At 29.2% G+C, this 26,682-nt stretch overlaps 8 protein-coding genes across 17 annotated transcripts; 5 read left to right on the top strand and 3 right to left on the bottom strand.

Annotated features, from left to right (window-relative positions):
* The first annotated feature begins 104 nt into the window (after positions 1-104).
* On the top strand, positions 105-24,827 carry LOC122631972 (xylulose kinase). 4 transcript variants are annotated; one of them, XM_043818268.1, is made up of 12 exons: positions 107-667; positions 1,587-1,669; positions 1,820-1,973; positions 2,075-2,254; positions 2,327-2,428; positions 2,808-2,939; positions 3,022-3,175; positions 3,292-3,436; positions 3,531-3,820; positions 3,900-3,997; positions 4,093-4,233; positions 4,353-4,747. In XM_043818268.1, the coding sequence occupies exons 1-12, from the start codon at positions 614-616 to the stop codon at positions 4,431-4,433; spliced, it is 1,614 nt and encodes a 537-aa protein (XP_043674203.1). In that variant the 5' UTR covers positions 107-613; the 3' UTR covers positions 4,434-4,747. The 4 variants fall into 4 exon arrangements, with proteins under 4 accessions (XP_043674205.1, XP_043674203.1, XP_043674202.1 ...); XM_043818267.1 differs by having other exon boundaries at positions 110-667; positions 4,090-4,233; XM_043818269.1 differs by lacking the exon at positions 107-667 and adding an exon at positions 889-1,495 and having other exon boundaries at positions 4,090-4,233.
* LOC122631964 (splicing factor 3A subunit 1) lies at positions 2,955-8,755 on the bottom strand. 2 transcript variants are annotated; one of them, XM_043818248.1, is made up of 13 exons: positions 8,615-8,755; positions 8,401-8,540; positions 7,951-8,281; positions 7,713-7,872; positions 7,329-7,610; positions 7,137-7,247; positions 6,900-7,068; positions 6,134-6,817; positions 5,980-6,041; positions 5,792-5,899; positions 5,543-5,716; positions 5,319-5,436; positions 2,955-3,186 (listed from the first exon to the last, which is right to left on the bottom strand). In XM_043818248.1, the coding sequence occupies exons 2-12, from the start codon at positions 8,510-8,512 to the stop codon at positions 5,335-5,337; spliced, it is 2,295 nt and encodes a 764-aa protein (XP_043674183.1). In that variant the 5' UTR covers positions 8,513-8,540; positions 8,615-8,755; the 3' UTR covers positions 2,955-3,186; positions 5,319-5,334. The 2 variants fall into 2 exon arrangements, with proteins under 2 accessions (XP_043674183.1, XP_043674182.1); XM_043818247.1 differs by having other exon boundaries at positions 8,401-8,657.
* On the top strand, positions 8,892-14,116 carry LOC122631983 (ras-related C3 botulinum toxin substrate 1). Its single transcript, XM_043818291.1, has 4 exons — positions 8,892-9,230; positions 9,923-10,048; positions 10,496-10,832; positions 10,911-14,116. Exons 2-4 carry the CDS (start codon positions 9,933-9,935, stop codon positions 11,043-11,045), a joined length of 588 nt encoding a protein of 195 aa, XP_043674226.1. The 5' UTR covers positions 8,892-9,230; positions 9,923-9,932; the 3' UTR covers positions 11,046-14,116.
* On the top strand, positions 15,557-18,433 carry LOC122631987. The gene is made up of 5 exons (XM_043818298.1): positions 15,557-15,624; positions 15,928-16,482; positions 17,872-17,949; positions 18,047-18,119; positions 18,198-18,433. The coding sequence occupies exons 2-5, from the start codon at positions 16,477-16,479 to the stop codon at positions 18,431-18,433; spliced, it is 393 nt and encodes a 130-aa protein (XP_043674233.1). The 5' UTR covers positions 15,557-15,624; positions 15,928-16,476.
* Positions 17,592-20,377, bottom strand: LOC122631980. Its single transcript, XM_043818282.1, has 5 exons — positions 20,241-20,377; positions 19,947-20,084; positions 19,580-19,828; positions 19,210-19,454; positions 17,592-19,128 (listed from the first exon to the last, which is right to left on the bottom strand). The coding sequence occupies exons 1-5, from the start codon at positions 20,332-20,334 to the stop codon at positions 18,874-18,876; spliced, it is 981 nt and encodes a 326-aa protein (XP_043674217.1). The 5' UTR covers positions 20,335-20,377; the 3' UTR covers positions 17,592-18,873.
* LOC122631978 (nucleoporin Nup43) lies at positions 20,708-22,285 on the top strand. The gene is made up of 7 exons (XM_043818279.1): positions 20,708-20,848; positions 20,943-21,047; positions 21,118-21,242; positions 21,313-21,434; positions 21,511-21,662; positions 21,759-22,005; positions 22,082-22,285. The coding sequence occupies exons 1-7, from the start codon at positions 20,735-20,737 to the stop codon at positions 22,252-22,254; spliced, it is 1,038 nt and encodes a 345-aa protein (XP_043674214.1). The 5' UTR covers positions 20,708-20,734; the 3' UTR covers positions 22,255-22,285.
* Positions 21,079-24,673, bottom strand: LOC122631977 (46 kDa FK506-binding nuclear protein-like). The gene is made up of 2 exons (XM_043818278.1): positions 21,486-24,673; positions 21,079-21,404 (listed from the first exon to the last, which is right to left on the bottom strand). The coding sequence occupies exon 1, from the start codon at positions 24,466-24,468 to the stop codon at positions 23,296-23,298; it is 1,173 nt and encodes a 390-aa protein (XP_043674213.1). The 5' UTR covers positions 24,469-24,673; the 3' UTR covers positions 21,079-21,404; positions 21,486-23,295.
* Positions 22,577-26,671, top strand: LOC122631982 (protein unc-50 homolog). Of its 6 annotated transcripts, none has more exons than XM_043818288.1 (8): positions 22,620-22,742; positions 23,346-23,390; positions 24,970-25,089; positions 25,162-25,313; positions 25,384-25,570; positions 25,649-25,782; positions 25,876-25,977; positions 26,039-26,671. In XM_043818288.1, exons 3-8 carry the CDS (start codon positions 24,998-25,000, stop codon positions 26,173-26,175), a joined length of 804 nt encoding a protein of 267 aa, XP_043674223.1. In that variant the 5' UTR covers positions 22,620-22,742; positions 23,346-23,390; positions 24,970-24,997; the 3' UTR covers positions 26,176-26,671. The 6 variants fall into 6 exon arrangements, with proteins under 6 accessions (XP_043674224.1, XP_043674222.1, XP_043674223.1 ...); XM_043818286.1 differs by lacking the exon at positions 22,620-22,742 and adding an exon at positions 22,788-22,918; XM_043818289.1 differs by lacking the exons at positions 22,620-22,742; positions 23,346-23,390 and adding an exon at positions 22,577-22,614.
* Positions 26,672-26,682: the final 11 nt, after the last annotated feature.

Here is a 26,682-nt window from a genome sequence, read left to right as displayed (position 1 = left end):
GTCTAATTTTTTACGATTTCGACGTTAGAACCTACGAGAGGAGAAATTTTCTCATGCCGAAAGCGCATAGTTCGCGTGGCGTGTATCAAGCGTTCCAAGCTTGTTAAAATGAGTAGCTTACGTAATGCAGAGAACGATCATTATTAATAATAACGATAAGATTAGGGTCTTTCACCGGGTCACGCTCTGCGTCGTTGATTACATACATAGACGAGAAATAGCGCGTAACAACGATGCCACGTTGAGGTTGAGGACGGAAAACGAAGCGAGCCGAAGTTAGTTCGCCGTGAGTCTTGTAGTTTAGCGAGCGGTTAAGGACAATACGGACGCGAACGTGCTACGAGGCGAAACGCCTACGACTTTCTATCCTTCCCTCTCCTCTCTTTCTCTTTCTCTCTCTCTCTATCTCTTTCTTTCTTTATACCAACGCGTTCTGCGTCTTCCGTGTTTCTCTCTCGTTCTCTTTCTCCCTCTCATTCCCATCCAAGTCCAAGACGCGACGTCGTCAACGTGGTGACGTTTAGTAGTTGTTAGAAACCTTCGATTCAACGCCTGACAAGAGTGACGTTCGGAGAGAGATATCCGACGAGACAAAAAAGAAAGAAAAAACATTATGGGGGCATCTTCGAACGCGACATACTTAGGCCTCGATCTCAGCACGCAGCAGGTAAAGATACTCTCCTACCATATCAACCAATCGAATTTTCCCCCGTGGGAAGGAAATAGAGAAGGGAAAAAATAGAAAAGGGGGGAGAAAAAAAAGAGAGAGAAAAAAAATCGAAAGAAAGGAAGAGAACAATAATGGAGGTACATGTGAAACGATACAAAAAAAAAAAAAAAAGATAAAAAGATAAGAATGAAAAAATAATTAATTAAAAAAAAAAAAGAAAGAAAGAAACAAGAAAAAAAAAAGAAAAGAAGGAAAAGAGAGTTTTCTCGTCCCGTGTGTTTGTTGTGTACATATGTACTTTACGAGGATTCGTCGCTTACACGCGCAGCTCTCCTCCTTATCTCGGCTGTAAAGTTGAGAGTGGTCGGGCCATGCGTCCGTCTATCTAAATCTCTTCCCTCTCCTTTCACCCCTCTCTTCTTCCACCACCTTCGTTCGTGGTCTCTCTCTCGCTACCAACTCCAATCGGGATTCCTTTAACGATTACAAGAGTGACAATTCAAGACATCGCGTTTATCTTCTGCGTTACATATATCGCGCAGTAGGTGAAAGCAACCTCTTTTATCAAGAATCTAGATCTCAGAATCGTAAAATCTCACAGTTCCGAAGTTTGTTTAACGTACCTCTCGCGACTATCTCCTATGTTCACTCGAAGAGACTTCGAGAGTTCCTGACGCGCATGCGCGTCACAAGACGCGCGTTTTATTCGAACGAAAAAGAAAGATATAAAAGGAAGGAGAGGAAAAAACATCATTCGCAATCTCTTGACTCGTGTTTTATATTACGCTTTGACGTCTTTCGGGTCGTCCCTAATCTAATGTCACGGTAAAATCTAATCTAAAAATAAATAGATAATCTCTCGTTTAAAAAATATTTGAGATAATTAATAAATCAAGTTCGTTGCGTTTGTTGTCAGTTGAAGGCTGTTGTGGTCGATGACGATCTCGGAATTCTACATGAGACCAGTGTACAATTTGACAATGATCTACCAGAATTTAGGTATATTACGTTTAAACGTGAAATATTTTTTTGTCTCTATATCATATGAGAATTAATATATATATATATATATATATATATATATTGATTTTTATTTATTAATGATATATATATATACACATAAATATATATATTCTAACGATTTTGTAGAACATACGGAGGTGTTATACAAAAAAAATACGAATCTCACGTAGTAGTGGCACCAACTTTGATGTGGGTCAAGGCTTTAGATATGATATTAGATAAACTACGTGTTTGCGGAGTTGATTTTAGCAAAGTATCAGCTATTTCCGGATGCGCTCAGGTAAAAGAAATATAAAAAAAAAAAAAAAAAAAAAACGAATATAATTACAATCCCTTTCTTTGTAATATTTTTTAATGTAATAATGCAATATTATTTAATAGCAACACGGCACCGTTTATTGGGGGAAAGGTAGTCAAAGTCTATTGAAAAATTTAGAACCAACGAAATTTTTACACGAACAATTTGCAACGTCGTTTTCGATAGCACAATCGCCGGTATGGATGGACTCTAGTACGTCCGATGAATGTCAACTTTTCGAAGTGATCGTAGGTGACCCTAAAGTATGTTCTTTGCTAATAATCGAATATTATTAATTATTCGATAATGTCGTACATTGAAAATTTTCATTGCAGAAATTGGCAGAAATAACTGGGTCTCGAGCATACGAAAGATTTGCAGGACCGCAAATAGCAAAGATAGCACGAAGAAGGCCAGAAGCCTATAGTAATACCGAGGTATACCTACTAAACACATTCTTCGGCTTCCTCGCTTGAAAAAAAAATAAATAAATAAAGAGAAAAAAAAAAAAAAAGAAAGAAAGAAATAGAAAACAGCGTACAATCGAGGTATTCGAAAGTATTCAATAAATATTTAGTGTGCTCCCTATTTACCTTTGTATATATGTTCTGTTTTTTTGTTTTTCAATGGAATCCATCAATGATTTGATAAAAGAAACACTCCATCTTCCCTTTTTATACTCATACATTTCTGTACGATTCAGATTGTTCTCAATAAGATTGTTTAACGGCTTAACTCGATGCTAACAAATTCCATGTACGATAAGTTTACCTGATTTCTCTAGTTTCTATCAATTGGATATATTCATTCTTTCAGAGAATTTCTTTGGTCAGTAGTTTCCTTGCTTCTCTTTTCTTGGGCGACTTTGCACCGATCGATTGGTCAGATGGCTCTGGTATGAATCTTCTAAATATTCGTACGAAGGATTGGGACGATGTCTTGTTAGAGGTAAATATAATACAATTTTGAAGGATAACTATTGGTAAATCAACTTGTTAACTCTATCCTTCTTTTTCATTTATTTTCATAGACTTGTGCGCCTGATTTAAGAAAAAAATTGGGCAAACCGATCTCTTCGTATAATAATATCGGCCCAATATCGCCTTATTTTGTCGAAAGATTTGGCTTTAATGAGGCTTGTAGGATTATTGCATTTACAGGAGATAATCCAGGTTCCTTGGTAGGTACGTGTTATCTGAGGAAATTTCAAAATGGATTTGTTAATATATAAAATTGAAAAATGTAATGTGTATATGGAAAAAAAAATCTATATATATACATATTATTTAATAATGTTTAGGAATGAGACTGAAAAAAGGAGATATTGCATGTAGTTTAGGAACTAGCGATACTTTGTTTTTATGGCTGAACGAACCGAAAACTGCTATCGATGGGCACATTCTCTGCAATCCTATCGAAGATGATGCATATATGGCATTACTTTGGTAATAATATAAATCACGATATAATATTTTATTTTTGCTAGAGCGTTATCAAGTAATTAGATTTATATATACATATATATATATATACATTTAGTTTTAAAAATGGATCATTGACTAGAGAAAGGATACGTGACAGTGCTGCGCAAGGTTCATGGCAAATATTTAACGAATTATTAGAAAGTACACCGCGAGGAAATTTCGGAAATTTTGGCCTGTATTTCGACGCACAGGAGATTTTACCGTCCGTGATCGGTGATTACAGATTTAATAAAGCTAACGACGAAATTAATCGATATAGCTCGAAAGAGGTAGAGGTTCGAGCACTCATTGAAGGCCAATTTGTGGCGAAAAGAGCATACGCAGAAGATTTTGGTTTTGTTATCGGTTGGTGTACATTATTACGAACTAAGAATATTTTCTTTTTTTGTTTTTTTTCTAAACTTTACTAATTTTATACAATTAGGTCCCGATACTCGTATAATAGCAACAGGTGGTGCATCTGCCAACAAAACTATATTACAAGTACTTGCTGATGTCTTCAATTCGCCTGTTTATATATCGGTAATTATTTAAAAAAAAAAAAAAAAAAAAAAAAAACAGAAGGAAATTATTTATATTATTTCATTTGATTTAATCGTTATATTTATTATTAGAAGGATATTACGAATTCAGCTATGATGGGAGCAGCGTATCAAGCAAAACACGGTTTATTAAGAAACGAAAGTAACTTTGAAGAAATAACTGCTTCTTTACCAGAACCTACAGTTGTATGTCGACCGTACGACGATGCTGAGTCTGTAAGTTAAAACTTATCAATATTTATGTCGTCAAGTTTGATTTCCAGCTATACATTATATACATAATTACTCTGTCTAAAAAATATGAACATTATTCAATTTTATAAATGCACTTTTAGATATATCGACCAATGACGCAACGTTATCGAAAGTTAATAGAAAGAATAATAAAAAGAAATCAATCGCAGTCAGATAAGTAAAATGAAATATTGCAGAAAATTCGATTGCATAAATCTTTAGCTAATTAACTTCCAACAAATTCCATAATTTTATATCGTGATAGATGCATATCATAGTTGTATATATACAATGATATATAAGTATCTACACATATGCATTATCTTAAACATTTATATATAATTTGGGTAATAGAAAAATTTTATCTATTCGTAATAAGTCAAAGTTCTAATAAAACATCATTTTTACATAAGATTAGTCTCTGTTAGAATCTCGAAGTACGTAATGATAGATATGTCACGTATGATTTAATGCATTTACGCTTTATATATATATATATATATATATATATATATATATATATATATATATATATATGTAAGAGCATGCACGTTTTCTTAAGTTTTTATTCCTTGAAAAAAATATGCGAATATCGTAAACAACTTACGACCGAAGCACAAATATTAAAATATAATTGATTTCCTAATGGTTGCTCTATTATAAATATTTCTTGCTATACACTTAATTTAATCTCTTTTTTCTTATTACTATCAGTGCCTTAGTGCTTAAAAGTACAAGAAAAACTAAAAGTGCAATTTGTTAAAGCGAATTTATAATATATAGAACTTTATAGATTCATAATATAAATTGCCAAATTTAATATATTAACTTATTATTGTTAACTTATTAAAACATATTGTATTAATTATTAATAAATCTAATCTTTCTTTTTCATTTTTGTGTTTTGTTATTATTTGTAATAATTGCTTTTCAACTATATTATTTGCCTTATGTTTTACATATAATCATTAGAGAATATATATTACTTGAAAAAGTATCTTTTTCTAGTCTCCTTAATAAAACAAAATATTGTATATAATAGATAAATAAAATGCTTTTAAACTTACTAATAAAAATCATCACTTATTTCTTCCTACCACCTCTTTCCTTGGGAAGAAGATTAATAACATTTCCGGATGATAAATTATAATAAGCAAGAGTATTACCATCTTTAAAGAACATTCCCTGAAATAATTCATTGATTAATTTATAATCGACAATAAAGTAAATATTTCTTATTAATTAAAAAAATTAATCTAGATTAAAATTTCTTATCGAAAATATTTCATACCTCGTATTGCAATTTTTGTTTTCCTGGTGGCATACCAGTTTGTTCGTGGATCAAAGCTTTCATAGTTACGACAGTGTCACTTAATTGCAAAGTGATGTTTAACGTTTGTCCATTCAATTTCCATTCTGCTTTTTCGGTCATCATGGGCACAGCAATATTCAATTGTACTGGACCCTAATACAAAGAAAATTTTATAGCAATCCAATCATAATTTTATATACAACAAAAGATTATTTCTTTTTATTTTACCTTATTTCTTGCAAGGAATGCTTGTTCTGGAATCAATGTATCTTCGGAACGCAATTTCTTAGTCTGAGGTTCTTCTTCCATAGGTTCTGCAGTATGTTTGATACCGATCTTAAAAAATAAATAAATAAATGAATCACATGTTCATCAGAAACATTTGTAAGAATGATTATCAAGTTCGTAACACTTACAGCTGATGCCATTGGTGGTTGCATAGGTGGTGGTGTTGGCATAAATGGTGACATAGTAGGTGCTACAATTTTAATCGTATAAAAGTATAAGATCTAAGTGTTGTCAAATTACATAAAACGATAAATCATGCAACGATAATCATAAATATCATACTCATAAGTGGCGGTGGTCTGATTGGTGACATAGGAGCCATCATCATCATAGGTGCTTGTGGCATCATTGGTTGTGGAATTGCCATTGTAGGCATACTCATAGTTGGCGGTGGTGGTGGTTGTGCTGGGACTGGTATCGGTTTTGGAGCTGGTGGTTTTGGTGGTGCTTTCAGAGTAGCTTGAGGCTTAGAGGCAACAGCAGCCATATGTGAAAGTTCGGCGGCACGATTAGCAGGCTTCGGTCCAATCTTTTCCTTTTCTTCGTCGGGAAGAAGTCCTTTAACCTTGTGTATTTGATGAATTTGTTCCTCTAACGTGATATTAGCTCGAGCTGCTCTTGTTGCAGCTTCAACGCTAGACGTATGACCATCCCATGTAACTTTATCGTCTTTCTTCTTATCCTCTTCGCCGATCTTTTTACCAATTGCAGTTTCTTCGTCACCGACACCGAATATATCGGTACGTCTTTCAGCGAGTTGCTTAAGACTAGCTTCAATCGCAGTGCCAGGAGCAAATACAGTTTCTTGCGCTAATTTATCTAGATGTTTATCTCGTTGTTCAACCCAACGTGGATCTAATAAACCAATTCTCATATGTTCTTGCACTTTACTAGCAGGTATACGTTCTCCCGTAATCGGTGATATCAAATATTCATCCGGAGCAACTGGGCGAGCAGCTTTCACAGCTGAAACAGTTTGAAATATTAATAATATCTCTAATAATAAGTAGACGTTTAAAAGAAAAAATTCATAAAGCTGTTTACTTACCATGTTGTTTTGGATCATATCCTTTCTTCACTACAACGTTTCCAGGTGTCGGTGGTAATGGCGGAGGTTGCATACTTGCGTCTCGTACTTTAGATTCTTTCGACTTGTGACTATCACCTGGTGGAGACACATCGTCGTCGTCACTTGAATCCTCCTCCATATCTTGTACCTGAAAACAACGCAAAATAACATTAACGCTTTGCATGTAATGACAATGAAATATTCTAATATACTCACCTGATTGTTATCCTTAGCACGATCCTTTTCACCTTCAGTACGAGTTTGCATCTCCTCCTCTCCGTCGCTGTCAATTTGCATCTCAACATCTTCTCCTTCTTCTATACGTTCCTATTTAACAACATTTAACAAAAAATGAGCGTTCGAGTAACAACGATATTTCTGATATATTTTTATCATCATCCAATTTACCTGCATAAGAACTCTAGCTCCAACTTCATCAGGAGTCGTTGGTGCTGGAAAATTACCAACTTCAAATTGTTGATAATCTACGGTTTCAACAACAACAAAGTCATGCCAATCAATTTGCGCATAAGCAACTCTCTCCCGTTCCAATTCTTCTTCCTCTTTACGTCTTTGAGCTTCTTGATATTTCAACCATTCAGCGCGATACTTAACTTGTTCTAAAATCTTATCCATATTAAACACTTCATCTTTTAGTCTTGGTAATAAATCTTTAGGTGGAATCAATACCTGTTAAAAATTAAAATTATTATTCTTCAGAATAAATAAATAAATAAATAAACACGAGAAATTGTTTAGTTTTGACGATAGAATATATATATATATATATACTTTGGTATATTGTTCCAAGAGTTTCGTGAAGTATTGGAACAATGAATGTTGAGGACGTAAAAAATCAAACTGAAAATTACGTTGCTCTCTATTCATTAAATTGGTTAAGAACTGACGTCCATTACGTGCTACAAATTGTGCCGTTAATTTCACAATATCCCTAAGAAAAAATCACATGTATTACTCACCTAAAGATTAATAAACTTTTGCACAATGAAAATGATTAATCGATACATACAAATCCAATGCAGAAATAGAAGGAGGATCTGCGATAAATTCAAATTCAGCGGGTGGATCTTTAGGAACAAAAGGCTGCTCTACTTGTTTTAAAATTTCTTGCTGCTTTTGATGTGCCGTTAGATTAACAGTTTTCCCTCCGCCCGAGCCCATAGAAGGTTCCTGAGCTTTACCTTCTTTAAATTCTTTAACTTTGTGTTGATAATATGCATGATATGGGTCGCCAAAATTCAAGAAATTAAATTTTGCATTTCCTAATTCATTTTGTCTAATTCTTGATTCAAACTCCGGACCATTCCTAGCTACGAAGCTAGCAGTTTTGTCAACGATATCTAAATAACCGTATAAGGAGAAAGTATATACATAAAAATAATATTTCCTCGTCATATTCAATTTCATAGACAGTATTAGCTTAATCGATCATTGTGTATTTTATAACGTAAAAGGATACTCCTAACTTCTGGAGGAGGATAAATAATTCCTACAATTGGTTGGGACGAAGGTGCATTTTCTTCTCCTTCGGTTGCTGGTGGTTGTGGAACCGCAATTTCTTGTGCAGGCATTTTACAATCACTTGTTCTTCTTCAATCTCTTAATAAAAAATAAGAGATTACTCAAACATTCGATTCAAATATATACAAAACGAATAATTGACATAAGATTACATGCATCAAACGCTTGCAAGCACTATAGAAACTTAACAAACATAAACGAAAGAAATACGTTTTTCATTTCTACGGTTGGTCACATTGCTTTATCATAGACTACGTCACACAAAGTAATTGAAACGAATGAAACAGTTTCTAAATAATTTCGTATAAAACGAACTGTCAAAAAGGATATGGAAATAATAAAGTTTCATCGTAAGAGAATATTTTTAGCACGTCTCAAAGTTATTTACTTAATATCAATCGTTATTACTCTACTAATTTTTCTTATACAACACCTCCATTTTTCTTAATACGTTCATACTTTTTTATATCGAATGTTATGATATGGCAGAATTTTATTTGAATGGATATCACGTATGATAGATGTCTCTGCCGAACCATTCCGAACAATAACTTTTTCGAAACAGAGGGGAAAGGGAAAGGTGATTGTCGAACATCTGTCACCAAGCGAAGACTACGTCTGACTACGTCTATGAGCCCGAAAAACCGCAACACCATCATGGCATCTGCTTTTGTGATTTTTTGAAGAGTGCTAACCATAGATAATCTCAAACTAGTGTTAAATAAGTTTCTTTTCTAGCAAGCAATTGTTTTTTTTTTTCGTATTTTGGTGAGTACTATTAGAAATATCATTTGTTCAATTCGACATAACGCGATACTACTAATGTAACACTTTTAGGACAAGCCCTTCGCATTTAATAGAATGGTTATAATATCACTAAATTGTACTATCGAAAACGTACTAACACGCGTATTCGTGCTAAGTAAAATAACTATACGTTATCTATGGATATAAATGAATTATTTGAAATATCATTTTTAATGAACTATTTACGTTATATTGACAAATCATCGAAGAAACTCGTGTTAACATAATATAATATTTCCGAGTATAGTAATGCTTCTTAAAATTCCTTTTTATACATATAATAAATTTTATCATGTTTATTGATTTTTTGTTTCTTGTTTTTTTTTTTTCCCCCTTTTTCTTTTCTTTTCGTTCTACGCGGATTACTTTAATTTTTTTTTTTATAAATAATTTGAAAAATCGATAGAGTTCGTAAGAATGATTGGAACTATTAATTTGTATTGAATTATTTACAACTTGTTCTTTTTCTTTTGTTTTTTTTTCTTTTTTTTTTTTTTTAAATTACATTTTTTTTTTTTTTTATTTGTTTCTATTGTATTACAGATAAATTTTTCTTTCATATGTTTCAAAGTTGACACACACACACATATATATATATATACATACACACACATGATTACTATATTATTAATACTTTGTGTTTATCACTTCAGAATCAGAATCATGAGCTCTGGTAGACCTATCAAATGCGTTGTAGTAGGAGATGGAACAGTTGGAAAAACATGTATGTTAATATCATATACTACAGACAGTTTTCCTGGAGAATATGTACCAACTGTGTAAGTGAAATATAATATTATATTTCTATGTAATAATTGATCTAAAGTATATTTATCTATATACTGATTTTATTTTTATTTCTTTCTTCCATTTGGAAATCATCTTTCTATTTTTTCCCTACATATTTCTTCTTTAGAACGATGAACTGGTATGGCTAATAATAGTAGTGCAGTGGTAATAAGAGCACCCTACTACTGCATACAGGAAACCATTTATTTTATATTGTCTTTTTATAAAACATCTTGTTAGGATATATAAAAATATCTTTCTTTTAAGTTTTATATCCGCTATGGGAAATATTACTATACAGGGTGCAATAATATATATAAATATAAAACGTCATTTCTATTTAATTTGGAAGATACTATAACTAAAGATATAACTTAAGTAAATTATTAAGTTTATTTCAATGGAATTACAATTTCATTTTAATTTTGTTTATATAGGTTTGATAACTATTCAGCACCCATGGTCGTGGATGGAATTCCTGTAAGCTTAGGACTTTGGGACACAGCAGGCCAAGAAGACTACGACAGACTTCGGCCTCTTTCTTATCCACAGACCGATGTGTTTCTTATATGTTTTTCTGTAACAAGTCCTTCGTCTTTTGAAAATGTTACTAGTAAATGGTATCCAGAAATAAAACACCACTGCCCAGATGCACCGATGATACTTGTTGGAACTAAAATAGATTTACGAGATGATCGTGAAACTTTAACTGCCTTAGCTGAACAAGGACTTAGTGCCATAAAGAGAGAACAAGGACAAAAATTGGCTAATAAGGTTGATACGAAAGCATGTTTTGTTAATATGTATTATAGATATTACTGCCAAAAATGACATGTGTTTTGCGAGTTACAGATTCGTGCTGTAAAATACATGGAATGTTCTGCTCTTACACAACGTGGTCTAAAACAAGTATTCGATGAAGCAGTTCGTGCAGTTTTAAGACCTGAACCACAAAAACGTCGACAGAGAAGATGCATTATGTTATAAATTACAAGGGAAATGGAATCTCACTGATATAGGTAAACACTCACATGAAATGACAGACTGAAATTAGTTTGGTCATAAGAACGATACGATAGATATACTAAGAAGAGATAGCAGCGCATACAATTTAATAAATTTTTCTGGCAGCTGCAGTTCACCGTGTTACAAATAAAGTACAATTTACAACTTCCCGGTCCTAATGTAAGTTGTAACACTGAAACAAGACTTGAAAGTTTAGACAACGAGAAAGTATAATATTGTAATAATTTTACAACATTACTTATTAAATCCATAGAAAAGGTTTGGTACAATCTTATGCAAAGAATGAACTTTTTAAATTTATATCATAGTACGATTATATTTATCGGTGAACTAGTCAGTATGATGATTAATAGGAAACAATCATGAGAAATATGGTTTATGATAGCTTTTCATTTTATTTTGCAGTAGACTTATTGATTAGAAGTATACTCATTAAATTATTATAATATTGTGTGAATGTGTTGTGTCTGTCAAAAATAAGATAAAAAGAATAACAAAGCTTTACTTATCATGGCTGCCAGAGTTTCGATTTTTGTATTTATGACAGTAGAGGGAAGGATATATTCATTTTAGGAGGTATACATGTTAGTTACTGTAGCAATCGATATACTAACAAATTTTACAAGTTGAAAAATTAGTATCATAGACTTAAATAAACAGTGCCATAGCATCGAAAAATCAAAAAATTAAAGCCAGCACTTTTTACATCAATTGTATGCAATAAAATTATTAAGAAGATTAATAAATCTTTTGCAGTAAAATGTCGAATTTCTGCATAAATAATGAAATAAGATGACACTATGTTCGACATTCAGCAATGAGAACTTGTAGATACTATTTTGAAAATTACTATTATTCTTCATGGAATACTTCATTGTTTACAATTTAAACATTTTATCAACATATGCATAGTAAGAGAATGAACTGTAGTGTATTTTGTGTATATTGATATTTATTGTATTTTGATTATTTAAAAATTAAGGGTATATATTAATATTATTTTATTGCAAACAGATATCAAGTATCATACTTTTTAATTCCATTGTTGCATGTAATAGATACAGTATTGTACAGGTTGTGTGTTACATAGATACAATCTGACTATAGACATTATTGACATTATTGAGAGCCTATGAATTATTTTTCATATAAATAAGTAAGCTTATTTTGCAAAAATAATAATCAAAATAAATACGGAATAACAAAATAAAATAATGTGAAATATCAATGATAAGGATATGATGCTATGCACAGTTACACGAGAAAGAGAATAGCACAATGTATTTTAAATAAAATCATAACATTCTTTCGTTTAAATATTTATAGATTTAAACTATTGCACTCACTAATGAGAAGTATAAACCTGGTGCAAAAGTCAGTGTTTACTATAAAATTCACTGCAATTACAGTTAAAATTTTTAAAAGACTTTCATTAATTTATATCGAACTACAAATTCAAATGGTACTTGTGCCATGGATATCAAATAAAAACATGCTCTATATAAGGGATTCAAATATAACGTAGTGTGATGATAACAGATATATTCCTCCACTTGTGAACATGCTATTTTTTATATTCAAAAAATTTAGAATAGAAAAAGATAGGACTTGAGTGCCATATGCTTTTTAATCTGTAAACCAACTGAATGCCATATTCTGTTCGTGTTTATAATCAGTATGAATTTTGAACAAATTATAACGCGAGTCCACGAGTAAAGAATTTTTATCATAGGTGAGAATATTCTAACAAGACAGTAATGCTTGCTAGGTGTACATACTGTAGCATAGAAACAGCAAATTTTTTATTTCAATCAGACATACGTAAGTTTTTCTTTTCTTTATACAATTTTGAGTACAACAAAACTCTATATTCAAGTAATTAGATGTTTGATTGAGATTTAAAATATGTCTGAGATGTTTGCAGTAAATTGTATGCTATATTGAACTTAATTTTTAAAACTTAGAATATTGATTTTTATAAATTAATTGTATATGAAATTTCTTTATAAACTTCAACAAATTGAAGTGAACTATAAAATGATATTTTAATAGCTGCTAGAGGATATCTTCCAGATTAAGAAATGATTTAATGGTGCAAATTGAAATTGTTAAGTAACAATTTTGTTGCATCAAACATTGCACAGTTTTAAATACAAAGAATATTTCATACCTTTTTGACATTTTAAGCCAAGGAATTTATTCATATGTACGACCGTACATATGTATCGCATAACGCACTAAGTTTAGAGAATAAACATAACGTTTATGTATTATATTACTATGTTATATATATATATATATATATCGATTTGCATTTATTGTAAGTAGTGCAATTCTTTTATACAGCTTTTCAAAATAATTTGATTTGCTCATATCATAGTATAAAAAAAAAAAAAAAAAAAAAATAAAAAAAATCTGTTATATCTTGATATATCAATGTATTGCATATATTCTGTTTTAATTAAAATCATTGATTGAAACTATCGTGATTATAAGTAAATTCATAAAAAATTATCAAAGTTGGCAAAAGGTTTTCTAATTTTTACATAATATACATAGTATCAGTTGCAAGTAAAGTATTAATGGTATACAAAGTAATGTTTTTATTCGCGATATACAATGTAACTTTTTGAGGCAGCTGTTTTAAATAATTTAGCTCTATATTTAACTATATGAGATCAAAACTTTTTATAGTTTTTTTATTACATATTCAATTATAGGATGATATATTTATCAATGATAGTACTCCGAGTACAAATACATCAATAACATAAATTACACTACTTACAGCTCATGCAGCTTAAGAAAAGTCGCATTTTCCTTCTTGTTTGGATAATATCGCTAAAAATGCTATAAACCAAAGCTATGTATTACAATCTATTGTAACTTTTACAGTTTTTATTATATACTTTTGCACATAAGACTATAAATGAATGTATGAAGTGTAAAAATATTCTAGTCACATCATGAATTATCTTCTGACTTATTTGTCTGAACAATGTAAACGAATTAATATTATGTGTACTGTTGAATCACTCTGCAGTAAAATAATTTCTAAACGAAATAAAAACATCACATCAAAAAAGTATAATAAGGCAAACAAACATATGCGAGATATGGCCTAGCTTGAAATATTGTCAATTTACATATAACGATTTAAAACCAAAAAGGAGGATGAAAGAACAAAAAATATACATGCTAGAATACGCTTTGTTATGAATAATTTATAAAATTTAACATCTTTATCTATTTTCTTAAAGTTTCTGTAAGATTATACATTTATTAATTAAGGCAGTATAAGAGCACTTATTATTAAATCTTATGCTATAAAAGAATGTTTAACTTATGATTATTAATCGAAAATATAAAGTATATTTTCTTTCTATTGCATCAGTAACTAATAATCAATTAAATTTATTATTTAATTTTAAACAATCGCGAACATATATATATATATAATGTATTATATCTGACATTTTAATTTTCTACTTTTTTACGAGTTTATTCAATTTGCAACTCTTCTGCTGCCAGTAAACTAGAAAATGCAGTAAACTTATTGTGGTATAAAGTTAATTTTAATTATCCTATTTTTTTTTTTTTTTTTTTTTTTTTTTTTTATTTACACGAAAGTACATTCTCGATAATTATCACACAGACAACTGAATCGCATAATGGCATGTTCTACATGGAAGCATTTATTTTTTATTTATATGTATTTTGAACAAAACCTTTTTGAATAAACTATACATTATACATTATTATATAAAGATTTGATTTACCTCCTAATTAACACCTGTTTCATTTAAATAATAAATAATTTTCATTTACTGATATAAACAAATTATTTGTAAAGCATGTTCTTTCGAATACTCGTGTTAAACATTTGAAAAAAAAAAAATTCGTATATTTCATATTTCCCGCTATTGATCTTCTTTACCATACGTCGTATATTTTCGACTACCAGTGCCATCTTTTCTAAATTGTTTTCTTTCATTTAAACTTCTATTTCATCTGTACATAATACTACTGTAAAAGCAATTAAATTGCTATTAAAAAAAATTATAGTAATTATTACAATAATATAAATATAAAACATCCTTCACGATATAATCAATCATCAATCTGATTTTTGTATAGTAAGTCATGTTTCATTTATTTGATATTTTATTACAATATCAAAATTGTAGAGATATAATATATAAAATAATATAATATATAATACATTATTGTTTCCTTGAAAAATAAAAAATTTCATAATGTTTCAAGGCGTCTGCAAGAAATCTTTATATAAGAACATATATATATGCATACATACATATATACATATATATATATATATTATTATTATTAAATTAAATATATATATATATATAAGCCTATTTTAACTTATATATTTTGCCAATCTTCATTTTTATTTTGGAATAATTAAATATACATTCCAATATATATTTCTTAAATATAAAAAAGAAAATAGCACACGATTGTTTCAAGGGTGTGAACGACCTTATCATAACACAGCAGGTTCTGATGTACGAACGATGTAAGTACTTAACCCCAGACGTTTTTCTATGATTTACTCAAACTCTTATCGACTACTCCTTTTTTCGCGATTTCTTGTTATCGATATTCGATCATTTTTAATTTACCTTTTCGTAAATTCTCTGAACAAAAAAATTTTTTTAAATTGAAATTAGTTAAAAGAAGTATTATCGATAAACGTTATAAATATTCATTGTCAGTTGTATACCCGAAATAATATCTTATAAAATAACTCGATACGTTTAAATCACATTGTAATTTATGCAAATCTTTCTCAATTAATCTTTCTTCTATTACATTGCAGTTTGAATTTGCATTTCTTAACCTTGAATGCCCTACCGAAGAGAAGCCTCACATTAAGAATTTTGAACGAACGAACGAAGATCAAATAGCAACGAAGCGTATAAGGGATGATACATTTTGTCTTCTTAGACATTATATATGTATGTATGTATTTCGAGGATAACCACAAAACTACGTAAGCGAGGATAAAATTCTCCTTCCAATGCAAATGATAAAATACACGTTTCTCTCTTACAAAATGAGTATATATAGGTACGGTCATGCGTTCTCCTGACGGTCTCGATTCTTCTTGATCAAGGAGGGGGTTGTACTTGAAGAGCAAGCGCGCACAGATCTCGCCCTCAAATACATTCACTCCTTGGCACCCTTCGTGCGCAGAGAATCGAGCAACCCTTTGCCGTTTTCAATAATTTTAATCGAGTTCAAATTGTGCTACACCCAATCGCGAGTAATATTTTTCTTTAAAAAAACAAATAAAAGAAAAAGAGGAAAAGAAAGAGAAACAAGACAAAGGAAGGTACGCGAAGAAGTTTATCCAAACTTATCCAGAATGAAGGTACGTTATTTTCCTTTTATTCTTTGTAAAAAAAAAAAAAAAAAAAAAAAAAAAAAAAAAAAAAAAAAATCATATTTCCCCGATACTTTTTGACGAAAAAAAAGATGTGGAATAAGATCGTTATTTACGATTTACAAATTGATACAGCCGAATTGAAATTGACTATCGATTGAAATTTAATAATGATGAATGATGAATAGTTGTTTGTTATTTTATTAAGAATATAAGAAACTTGATTTTTTTATATGTCGCCTGTTAGATAAATTATATTTATGGAAGGAAGACAAGAAGTTATGTAATACGTGGGCGATCTAACGATATATGTATGAACGTTTAAATTCTCTTAAATTCTTTACAAAATTCTTCATGTCGATATATTTATCATAAGACGTCGTGGGTATATAGTAATCGCTTTTTAAAAAATACGATACCAAGATCGAATCACCTTGTAACATTTTCATCACTTTATTTTTGAATCTCGTATCGAATATATTTTTATTTTATCAAAGTCCTTAGTAAAAAATATTTTCGTAAAAAAGGATTTCGTGTAAAACGTTCTTTTTATAAAATCAATATTCTTATTATTTTATTTAGCCTCCACCCCCATATATATATATATATGTATATGTATATATGTTTTTAAGTATATATTAATAGCGATACAAGTATCGCATGTTTTCAACGACATTGATGTTTGCCATTAACACAGTTTTAATGACGTATCAAAATGAACGTTGACAGCCTTCTTACACGTTTGTATTTTCTCTTTTACTTTTATACACTTTAGAATATAATTATTTTTTAAATTGCCTATTTTATACATTTAAACTCGAGAATAGACGTCGATGAAAAAATAAATTGTACAGAATCCATCTCACAAACTATTATATTTCAAATTTCACAAATTCGATTATACTGCTTGCTTCACGATTAATTACTAATTCATCAATTTTAAAAGTAATAAGTGTTCGATTTTTAATTACATACGTACTATGCGAATATATAAATTTAATTAATACGATTGTTTCGATTAGCATCATGGATATCTACTCTTCTTTGATAAAATATGAAGTATTAATGTTAATCGATAATTAAGCAAAGCACAAAAGTGATTGTATAACATTTCCACGTTATTTAAGTTATGTAACAATAGGAATTGTAGGCGATTATAGGATTATAATGTTCAGATTGTTTTTCAAAGCTTTTAGAATTTTTTATTTCTCAACCACAATTATTTCCTTAATTCGTTTAAATCTTAAAAACTTGCTCTTGCCTTTAGACAATCGATTACTTTTTCTATATATTTTTATCGAAAGTATCTTTAATTACAATTAATTGTTTCTTATCATTAAATCATTTAAATCGTTAAAATTTGCTTTTAATTTTTAGATAATTCATTACCTTCTCTACATAATACCATTGATATTCTTAATAAAGATGGGATATGTAGAAGGAATGCAAAATAAGGTAAGCTATTGAATAGAAAAATTATAAGCTGTATGATTTTGATCATTTATATTTATACGATATTTTCACGTGTAAAAATTGTTCTGATCGATTTCAGCGCGATATCTCGAACGCATTTTCGATGGATAAAACATATAAAATGAAAAGACCATTTTGCAATGCGTTTACTGGTGAGTGGATTCTTCTTTAAAGAAACGAAAATGCATGCCATCTTTTAACATTTATGTTAAATGGCTAACATTTTATAGGATGTGGAAGGAAAAGGAGTTTCCATGGAATTTCGATTCATTCTCCATACTTTGATTCCAAGAAAGAAATTGGAATTCGTCTTCCGATACCTATCTATAGAACTTTAATGAATGAGGCTTCCAAAGAAATTCGAAACACAATTTCTCGAGATACTAATGATTACGAACTCCCAGAGATAACACAGGACTTCACAGTTTTTCCCGATCGAGAATTGGCATTGGATGAAATTAATTGACTGATAGATACTAATATAAGTATTCCTTTAGATTTATAAAATGAACAATCGAAAGTCAAAATATTATTAAATTATTTATAATTATTTAATCTACCGTTTAATAATATTTTTCAATAAGTCTATTGATCGAATGCAACGAATTAATTTATATATTATTTTGATATTATGATATCAGTTACGAAAATGTTTTCAATAGCTTTTAATATGTCGCTATGTCATTTCAATATCTATTGATTTATATCGCGTAAATATGAATATAATTGAGAATACGTTTTGTTATAGATCGTATTATAATTAATTCTGATATTTTATGTCATAAAAAAAGTGTTATATCTGTGAAAGAAATTATAATAAACGAATTTCATGTTGTAAAAAGAAAAAGAAATATTGGATTGTTTCTTTCGAAATCACTTCGAATGACGCTCAAAGATCGGTAATATTTATAAATAGATAACGAGTTTCACTAATATACTGTCATTCCAAATATATCGAGAATGACTTTTACCAGTACGAAAAACCAAAGGTAATCTAGAGAGTATAACATTTCTTGGGATACTTAACCCAACGCATTCTGGATTATCCATTTCACCAATTGATATAGGCCGTTTCCAAAAATATTCTGTACAAAGTGCAGTTGGATCCCAAATTCGAGAAGGTCGATCCTCTTGCCATTCTTCTAATGACTGATCTAAAATCTTTAATAAATAATATTTGATATTTGTAATATTAAATCATTTAATTATAAGCCGATTTCTCCCTTTATCGGATATTCTTACCGACAATTGGATTTTATAAGAGAATGGCCATTTAACGAACGAATCGTATCGACCACGCGTTAAACCAACGCTTATAAACACCGTACCATCTGGAAAATATTTCGGTATAATTTTTAAATACATCGCGTACCCAGGTTGACCCACGTAAAAAGTTGAGCTACGCTCGAAACGTGTTCTATCCCATTTCGAAAGTTTCTCCTCGAAATCTCTGATTTCCCAATAATACGTAAAAAATTTCGAGGATTCTGAAACGTAAAAAACAAAAAAAAAAAAAGAAGAATCGTAAACATTTTATACAAAAACGATAATTCGATAAAGAAATTGATCTGTAATGAACATATAAGTAAATATTCATTCTCTTGTTACTGACTATTCAATGATTCCGTTTTGATCGTATAATTAAATTCATTGATCTCGTTTTGTCTTGGAGAAACGTTATGATTGTTGTAAAAAATCTTGTAATTAAATTTAACATTTTGTTTGTTATTTCGATAAATCGTATCATTGATTTTCGATGAAATATCACGTTGTTCCATTAACGTACGAAGAAGTATCTTAATCTCCTGTAACTCGTCGGATAAATTCTTTTCTAATTTTTGAAATCTCGCTTCTACTGTTTCTGTAAGAGAACATTTTCATGGAGTTAGTCGTATAGAGAAAAAAAAGAAAAAAAAAAAAAAAAACAAGAAAAGAAAAGAAAAACTCCAAGTTAAAAATTTTAATCGAACGAATCTTACTTGCATTGCAGGCTCCTGTGAGAACTTTCGTTACGGTAGCATGTGCATTTGCGACTAATTCTTCCGTCGAAATTTTACAAACTGCATATTGTGTTTCGATAATATTATTATCCTCTGTAACATTGCTTTCGATTTCAACTGAAAATACACGCGTGGTGTTTTATCATAAGTTATGAAAAACTAATAATATATATTCTTTTAATACTGGATTTGCGATCTATCGTACAAAAAATCAAAAATCTATTTAATCGTTTCTACATAATCTATTTCTATCGAAATCTTAAATCTATTTACCATTTTTTGAAACTGGTTCGATTGCACTAACGATAGTTGAATATAACACAAAAATATACAGAAATAATATCGAACGTTTTATCATTATCGGCATTACGAATGGTAAGACGTTATAGAATCATTTGACTCTCGTCGAGATTTGAGCTTTCTAAGATGGTGATGTTCCTGGAATCCACAGAAATAGATTTCATCGAATTTTATCGCTTACATGAAAATGGCGCGAGCGTGATATTAGTTACGAGCGCGGGAAACTGAAGTTTTTTTTTCGTATTAATCATTAATATGTAATTGAGTTTAAACTACACATTTTTATATATAAAATAAGGACAATTTAAAGATTTACAATTCGTTAACAATATATAAATACATTTCATCGAATCAATATACGTTCTACTCTAACTTCAGAATTACTCTTCTTCTTTTAGATGTGATCTGTAACTTCGTTTAAATATTTTTGTTTTATTGAAATTTTGACATAAAGTGCTTTTTTTAAAATGAGCGAAAATGTCCAAGGAACGTTTATCTCTCAAAAGATATCAAAGATAAGATGGAAACGCGAAGATTTTGCAGAAATGAAAAACTTTTTAACCGGCAGCTGGGATGATCCGGTATACGATTGATACATAACCTAAATTTTTCTATTATTAAATGAGTTTATGAATAAAATATATTATTGTCACAATGTTTCATTTTTATATATAGGTAAATAAAATTACATATTGGTCTCTTACAACAAACGAAGATGAAGAAACGTATCCGACTGTTACCTCCGAGTATTCATTTCTTGGTGATGTTACAGAAATAAAGGTTCTATTTTCAAGATTAAATATACAATAGATATCGTTTGATTAAAATTAATATTATATCAATTTTACAGTTCATAAACAGTAACTTTTTTGTGGCATCGTCATCTTTAGGCTCTGTTAGATTATTACAAATTCATGAGAATCCATTTCCTCAATTTAAAGAACATATGGCGTGGGAATTTATACATAATTTTAAGTAAGTAAGCTTCATGAAATATATAACTCACTTGATCATTCATTTCTATGATTAATGGTTATTTACATAGAACATTAGATTATGCTCCATGTACTGCTCTTTCTAACTTTGAGCAAGATATAGTTTCGGTGGGCGAAGACGGTCGAATTAATCTTCTGACAACTACACAACAGAAACCAGTTAGAACAATTGGTAAATATTACTATTTATATAATGTAAATATATAAGAATTTCAATGCTTACCATCAAACTTTATTTAAATTTTCAGAGAATGCAGATAGCTGCTCTATCTATTGTGTTGATTTTTTACGACATAGTGAAATATTAACAGGCAATTTACGAGGACACATGAAAGTTTGGGATTTGAGAAATGATCAGGATACTCCTGCAACTACTTTTATGCTTTCAGAACAGATCAAAGTATCATAATTTTCATTTTTATTTTTATTTTTAATTATATTTTTATTGTAATTAAAGTTCTTGAAATGTTATATAATTATATAAAATATTTTTCAGACCGAAGCCATGAGTATTGCACATCATCCTACACAAAGGCACATAATAGTTGCAGGTGGAGGTGATGGTAGTTTGACTGTATGGGATTTAAGACATCATACTTACCCTATATCGCAGCTTAATGCTCATGCAAAAGCAGTCAGTGAAATTATGTTCCATCCAGACAGACCAGAAAATTTGTTTACCTGTTCAACCAGTGGTGAATTGTGGCATTGGAATAATACACAGAATTCAAAACTTAGATTAGGTAACTTTAGAGAACTTTTTCTAACATATATATATATATAAAATGTGTTATATTCATATGGTAATTTTCATTGTAGATTCAACAGATACTCATTGGTTGAATACAATAGGAACGAATGGTAATATTAATGTTACATCGCTTTGTTGTGTTATGCATAAACCAATAAATAGTATTGACATTGATAAAACAACTTTACTATTTGGATGTGATAATGAAGCTATGTATATTATTAAAAATGTAGCCATATAACAATTTGATAGAATAAATACTTCTTTCCATACTTTGTGAATATTATTAATAATTATATACTATGATATAATTACGTATATATAAGTATTTTAATTAATTAGTAAATATTTTATTTCATTTCTGTTTTATATATAATGCTTAATTTTATTGAAGTTTACCAATTAAACCACTAGGGAGCGCGAATGGTAGCGATTTCAGCACACCTACCTTCATGTTGTAAAACATCAGAAACTTAAAAAATATGTAAATAATGTTGATCAAAGATAAAAACGTATTTCTAATCTTTTCATTTTTTGTTACGTTTTAGTAAATTAATAGAATCTTAACATTTTTAATTTGAATATATTAATGACTTATCAGGTGCTTATAAACATTTTTGTATCTGGTTTATGTAGCAATCGTATTACATCTACCATTCTCTATCCAGTCATCCAATCATAATTAATATATGTATGTATATCATCGGTTATCCAACTGTAAAAAGCCCGGTACGCATTAATTCCGATAAGAGAAATTTATATAAAAAGATTAAGATACATGACATTGTGAATTTTCATTAAGTATATAATGCACAAATTAACATTTATTGTCTTATATATATATATTGTTGACATTTGACGTATGACATGAATTAAGGTTAAATCTAATGTTTCCCAATAAAAGGGTATGTAGGTAATTTATATCAATTGTCCGATAGCAAGGATGATAATATAGCAATAGTGTTATTTTTTTAATTTAAAAGTAAAATTTCTTTACAAACCACTTATTTCAACATATTTGACATGCACTAGGTTAAAACATATTAAATATTAAATATATCATCAACAATGGTTTTGCATCTACTATCATATATTACATCTTATCTAATACATTTTTTCTTATTGAATATATTAGTCTTAATTGTTAGCATGATATATTACTTCAATAATATCGTTGTTTGAAGTTAACCAAAAATTTATTTTACTTATTTCAAGTTAATCAGATGGTCTTAGTATCACATGTTTAGAAGTTAATTAACTCGTAATAAGATTTTTTGAAATGTTAATAAACATTTCTCAGTTCAATATCAAAATCAAGCGTACTATTTCCAGGAATAAGAGGAGGAAAACCTTTAGCACCATATGCCATAGACGGAGGTATTGTAATTTGCCTCTTTCCGCCAACTTTCATACCTACTATACCTAAATCCCATCCTTTAATTACCTGACCTTTTCCAAGTTTAAATTTAAAACCATTTCCTTGTTTTTTCTCATCAAATTTCTTACCATTTTTTAATCTGCCTACATAATAAACTGAAACTAATTTTCCTAATTTTGCAACTGCACCAGTACCTAATTTTATATCTTTTATTTTTATAGTTTTCATTTTCTTTATCTCTTTTGTTTGAATACTTTGTTCTTTTAATTTTTTCTTTTGTTGTTTTTTACTTTGTTTCTTTTGTTCATCTTCCTCTTCACATATTATTTCATCTTGCTTCTTATTTCGTTGTTGGATTTGTTTACTTTTCTTATTTCGTTTCATAGGTTTATTTTCTTTTTCTTCGGTATCATCCTCTTCGGTTTCTTCTTTGCTTTCAAAATCATCAGTAGACTCCACGTTTAAACGAAATTCATTATCATTATCATCATCATCTTCGTAATTTTTATCTTCTTCTTCTTCTTCTTCTGCTCCTTCTTCTTCTTCTTCTTCTTCTTCTTCATCATCTTCTTCTACCTCTTCTTCTTCCTCTTCATCCTCTTCACTTTCATTTACATATTCACTATCTTCATCTGTATCGTCAGATTGTAATTCAACATCCGAAGATTCAACTTCACATTTCATTCGTTTTGCTTTTAAAGTCACTTTAGGAGAATGTGTTGCTTTTCTTTTTGATTGTTTATTAATTATTTGTGAAAAATTATTTTCTTCTCCTTTTTCTGGATCACTTAAAACGAATTCATGATTCAAATACCCAGTTAAGTGTACGTAACTTTCACCACTACATGTAAAAGTTATTTTATTTCCTTTTTCAAAATGCAAGTCAAGTGCTACTTGCCACAATGAGTCTTTTTTTAGGTTACACAGTATATAATTTGTATCATTGTAAGATATTATCACTTGTACTATTTCATCATTGCCGGTTGTAACATCCAAAGTTGCCATAGACAGGTGAAATGGTATTTCGACGGTTTGACTATATCGTTTCTTTGGTTCCATTATTAAACCCCAAAACATTTTCACTATTTTATTGTATAACTTTTAGACAAATTATAAATAATAGATACATTAATATTATATATTATATTATAGTATTTGTTTCTAACTTTTTAAAATAATATCGCGCATAGTAATATAACACGACTAACTACGCTTACGATTTAAACACATCTAACGTTCTCTCGTATGAAATGCCTTTGTTTTCTTTTTTTTCTTTTAGTTTAATCATATGTTTACATTTGTAAGGAGTATTTGAGTTTACATCCTAAGAGTTTACATAAAAACAAATTATGTTGTATAAACGAGGTTATGCATTATTTTTATCTGCAGGTCCAATATAAAATAAAGGTAGCTTTTTAATTATTAATAATAATTTTTAAATAAATTATTATTTTCCTATACAAGTTCATATTCTCTATAGATATAACAGTCTTATAAATATATCTCTAATTACATGCAATAATTATATAAAATTAATTGTTAAAAATTTATAATTATTATATTGTTAATATTTTTCAGAAAAGAGATCATAACTAAATAAATCAAAATGAAATTTTCAACTTCTCCTCCTACAAGTCGTTGTACATCTCCAGTCTTAGTAGATGTAGGATCAACATTACCAACACCAGTTACATATAGGTATGATATAAAGATATTAATTTTTTATATGATGATAAATAATTCATATTTAATTTATGTTATTTATTACAGGCATAATTGTATTAGCGCTGCAACAAAATGTTATAAATACTTGAGAAAGCTATTAAAATTTGAGCAAATGGATTTTGAGTTTGCTTTATGGCAAATGATTTTTTTATTTACAGCGCCACAAAAAGTTTATAGAAATTTTCAAAGTAGAAAACGTAAGTATTCTATTACAAATGTATAAAAGAAATTATAATTTGTTAATCAACTAAAATTATTCATTTTCAGAAACAAAGTCACAATTTGCAAGAGATGATCCAGCATTTTTAGTATTATTAACATGTTGGCTTTGTATTTCGGCAGTTGGTATTGCTGTAGTTTTGGGATTAGGATTTCTTCAATTTATAAGACTTTTACTTTATATGATTTTTGTTGATTACATTGGTGTTGGTTTATTAGTAGCCACTATTTTTTGGTAGGCCATATTTAATTATATATCAAATCTAAATATCTGTATTCTATATTTGCAATCAAATATTTTTATTACATACAGGTTTGTAACTAATCGATATTTAAGAATTGATAAAAGTCAAGATGTTGAATGGGGATATGCATTTGACATTCACTTGAATGCTTTTTTTCCACCTTTAATAATACTTCATATTCTACAACTTTTTATATATAATGGTAAAAAAATCTGAATCACATTTCCATGTAATTTAAAGCAAGAATAATTTCGTAATATATGATACATAGTAAACAATTAAAAAAACTTTATAGGCCTCATAAATTCAAATGTATTTGGCGCACGATTTGTTGGGAATACACTTTGGTTTATATCTGTTATATATTACATCTACATCACTTTTTTGGGCTATACAAGTAAGTTGTATTAATTGTTTACATATTGCATAAAAATATAATGTAAAACGTATTTTTCTAGGTGTTGAAATACTTCATAAGACACACATTATTTTTTCTGCTTTACCAATAATGCTATTAATATATATGGTCACATTATGTTCTGGGATCAATATCAGTCGTTTGGTTATGGATTTTTATCACTATAGAGTTAATTAAATATATTATATATATATATATATATATATATATGACAATTTATTGTGGCGACTTGAAAATATTTAAATTTATAATATAGGTTTTTTTATTTATGTAATATTAATATATAAGAAAACCTTATAAGAGTAATCCTGGACAGCATAAGAATTATTTTGTGTATATTAAGTATATACTGCTTTGTACATTTCCCATATAAGTTAACATTTTTTACTATTTAAAAAAATAATCTAATATGGAATTTGATTGTTAATCTTAATTTATCGATCAAATATCACTTGCATTATATAACCTATAAAAATAAAGATTTATTTGAATTTGCCGCCATTAACATATGAAATTACTGCGCAAGTAAAAACTTGTACAATCTGGCATCACGGCAGCCAGTAAAAGATGACCTAAGTGTTGTAATAGTAAGCTGTACAATACAATGACAACCGCTGTAAAATGACAGTTGTCAATGTAAATAGGTTACCATTATACTTTTCATTGACAAATAGTCCACGTGAT

This window comes from Vespula pensylvanica, chromosome 9 (genome assembly GCF_014466175.1).
Source record: "Vespula pensylvanica isolate Volc-1 chromosome 9, ASM1446617v1, whole genome shotgun sequence".
Lineage (NCBI taxonomy): Eukaryota > Metazoa > Arthropoda > Insecta > Hymenoptera > Vespidae > Vespula > Vespula pensylvanica.
This window is presented reverse-complemented; position numbering and strand designations above follow the sequence as displayed.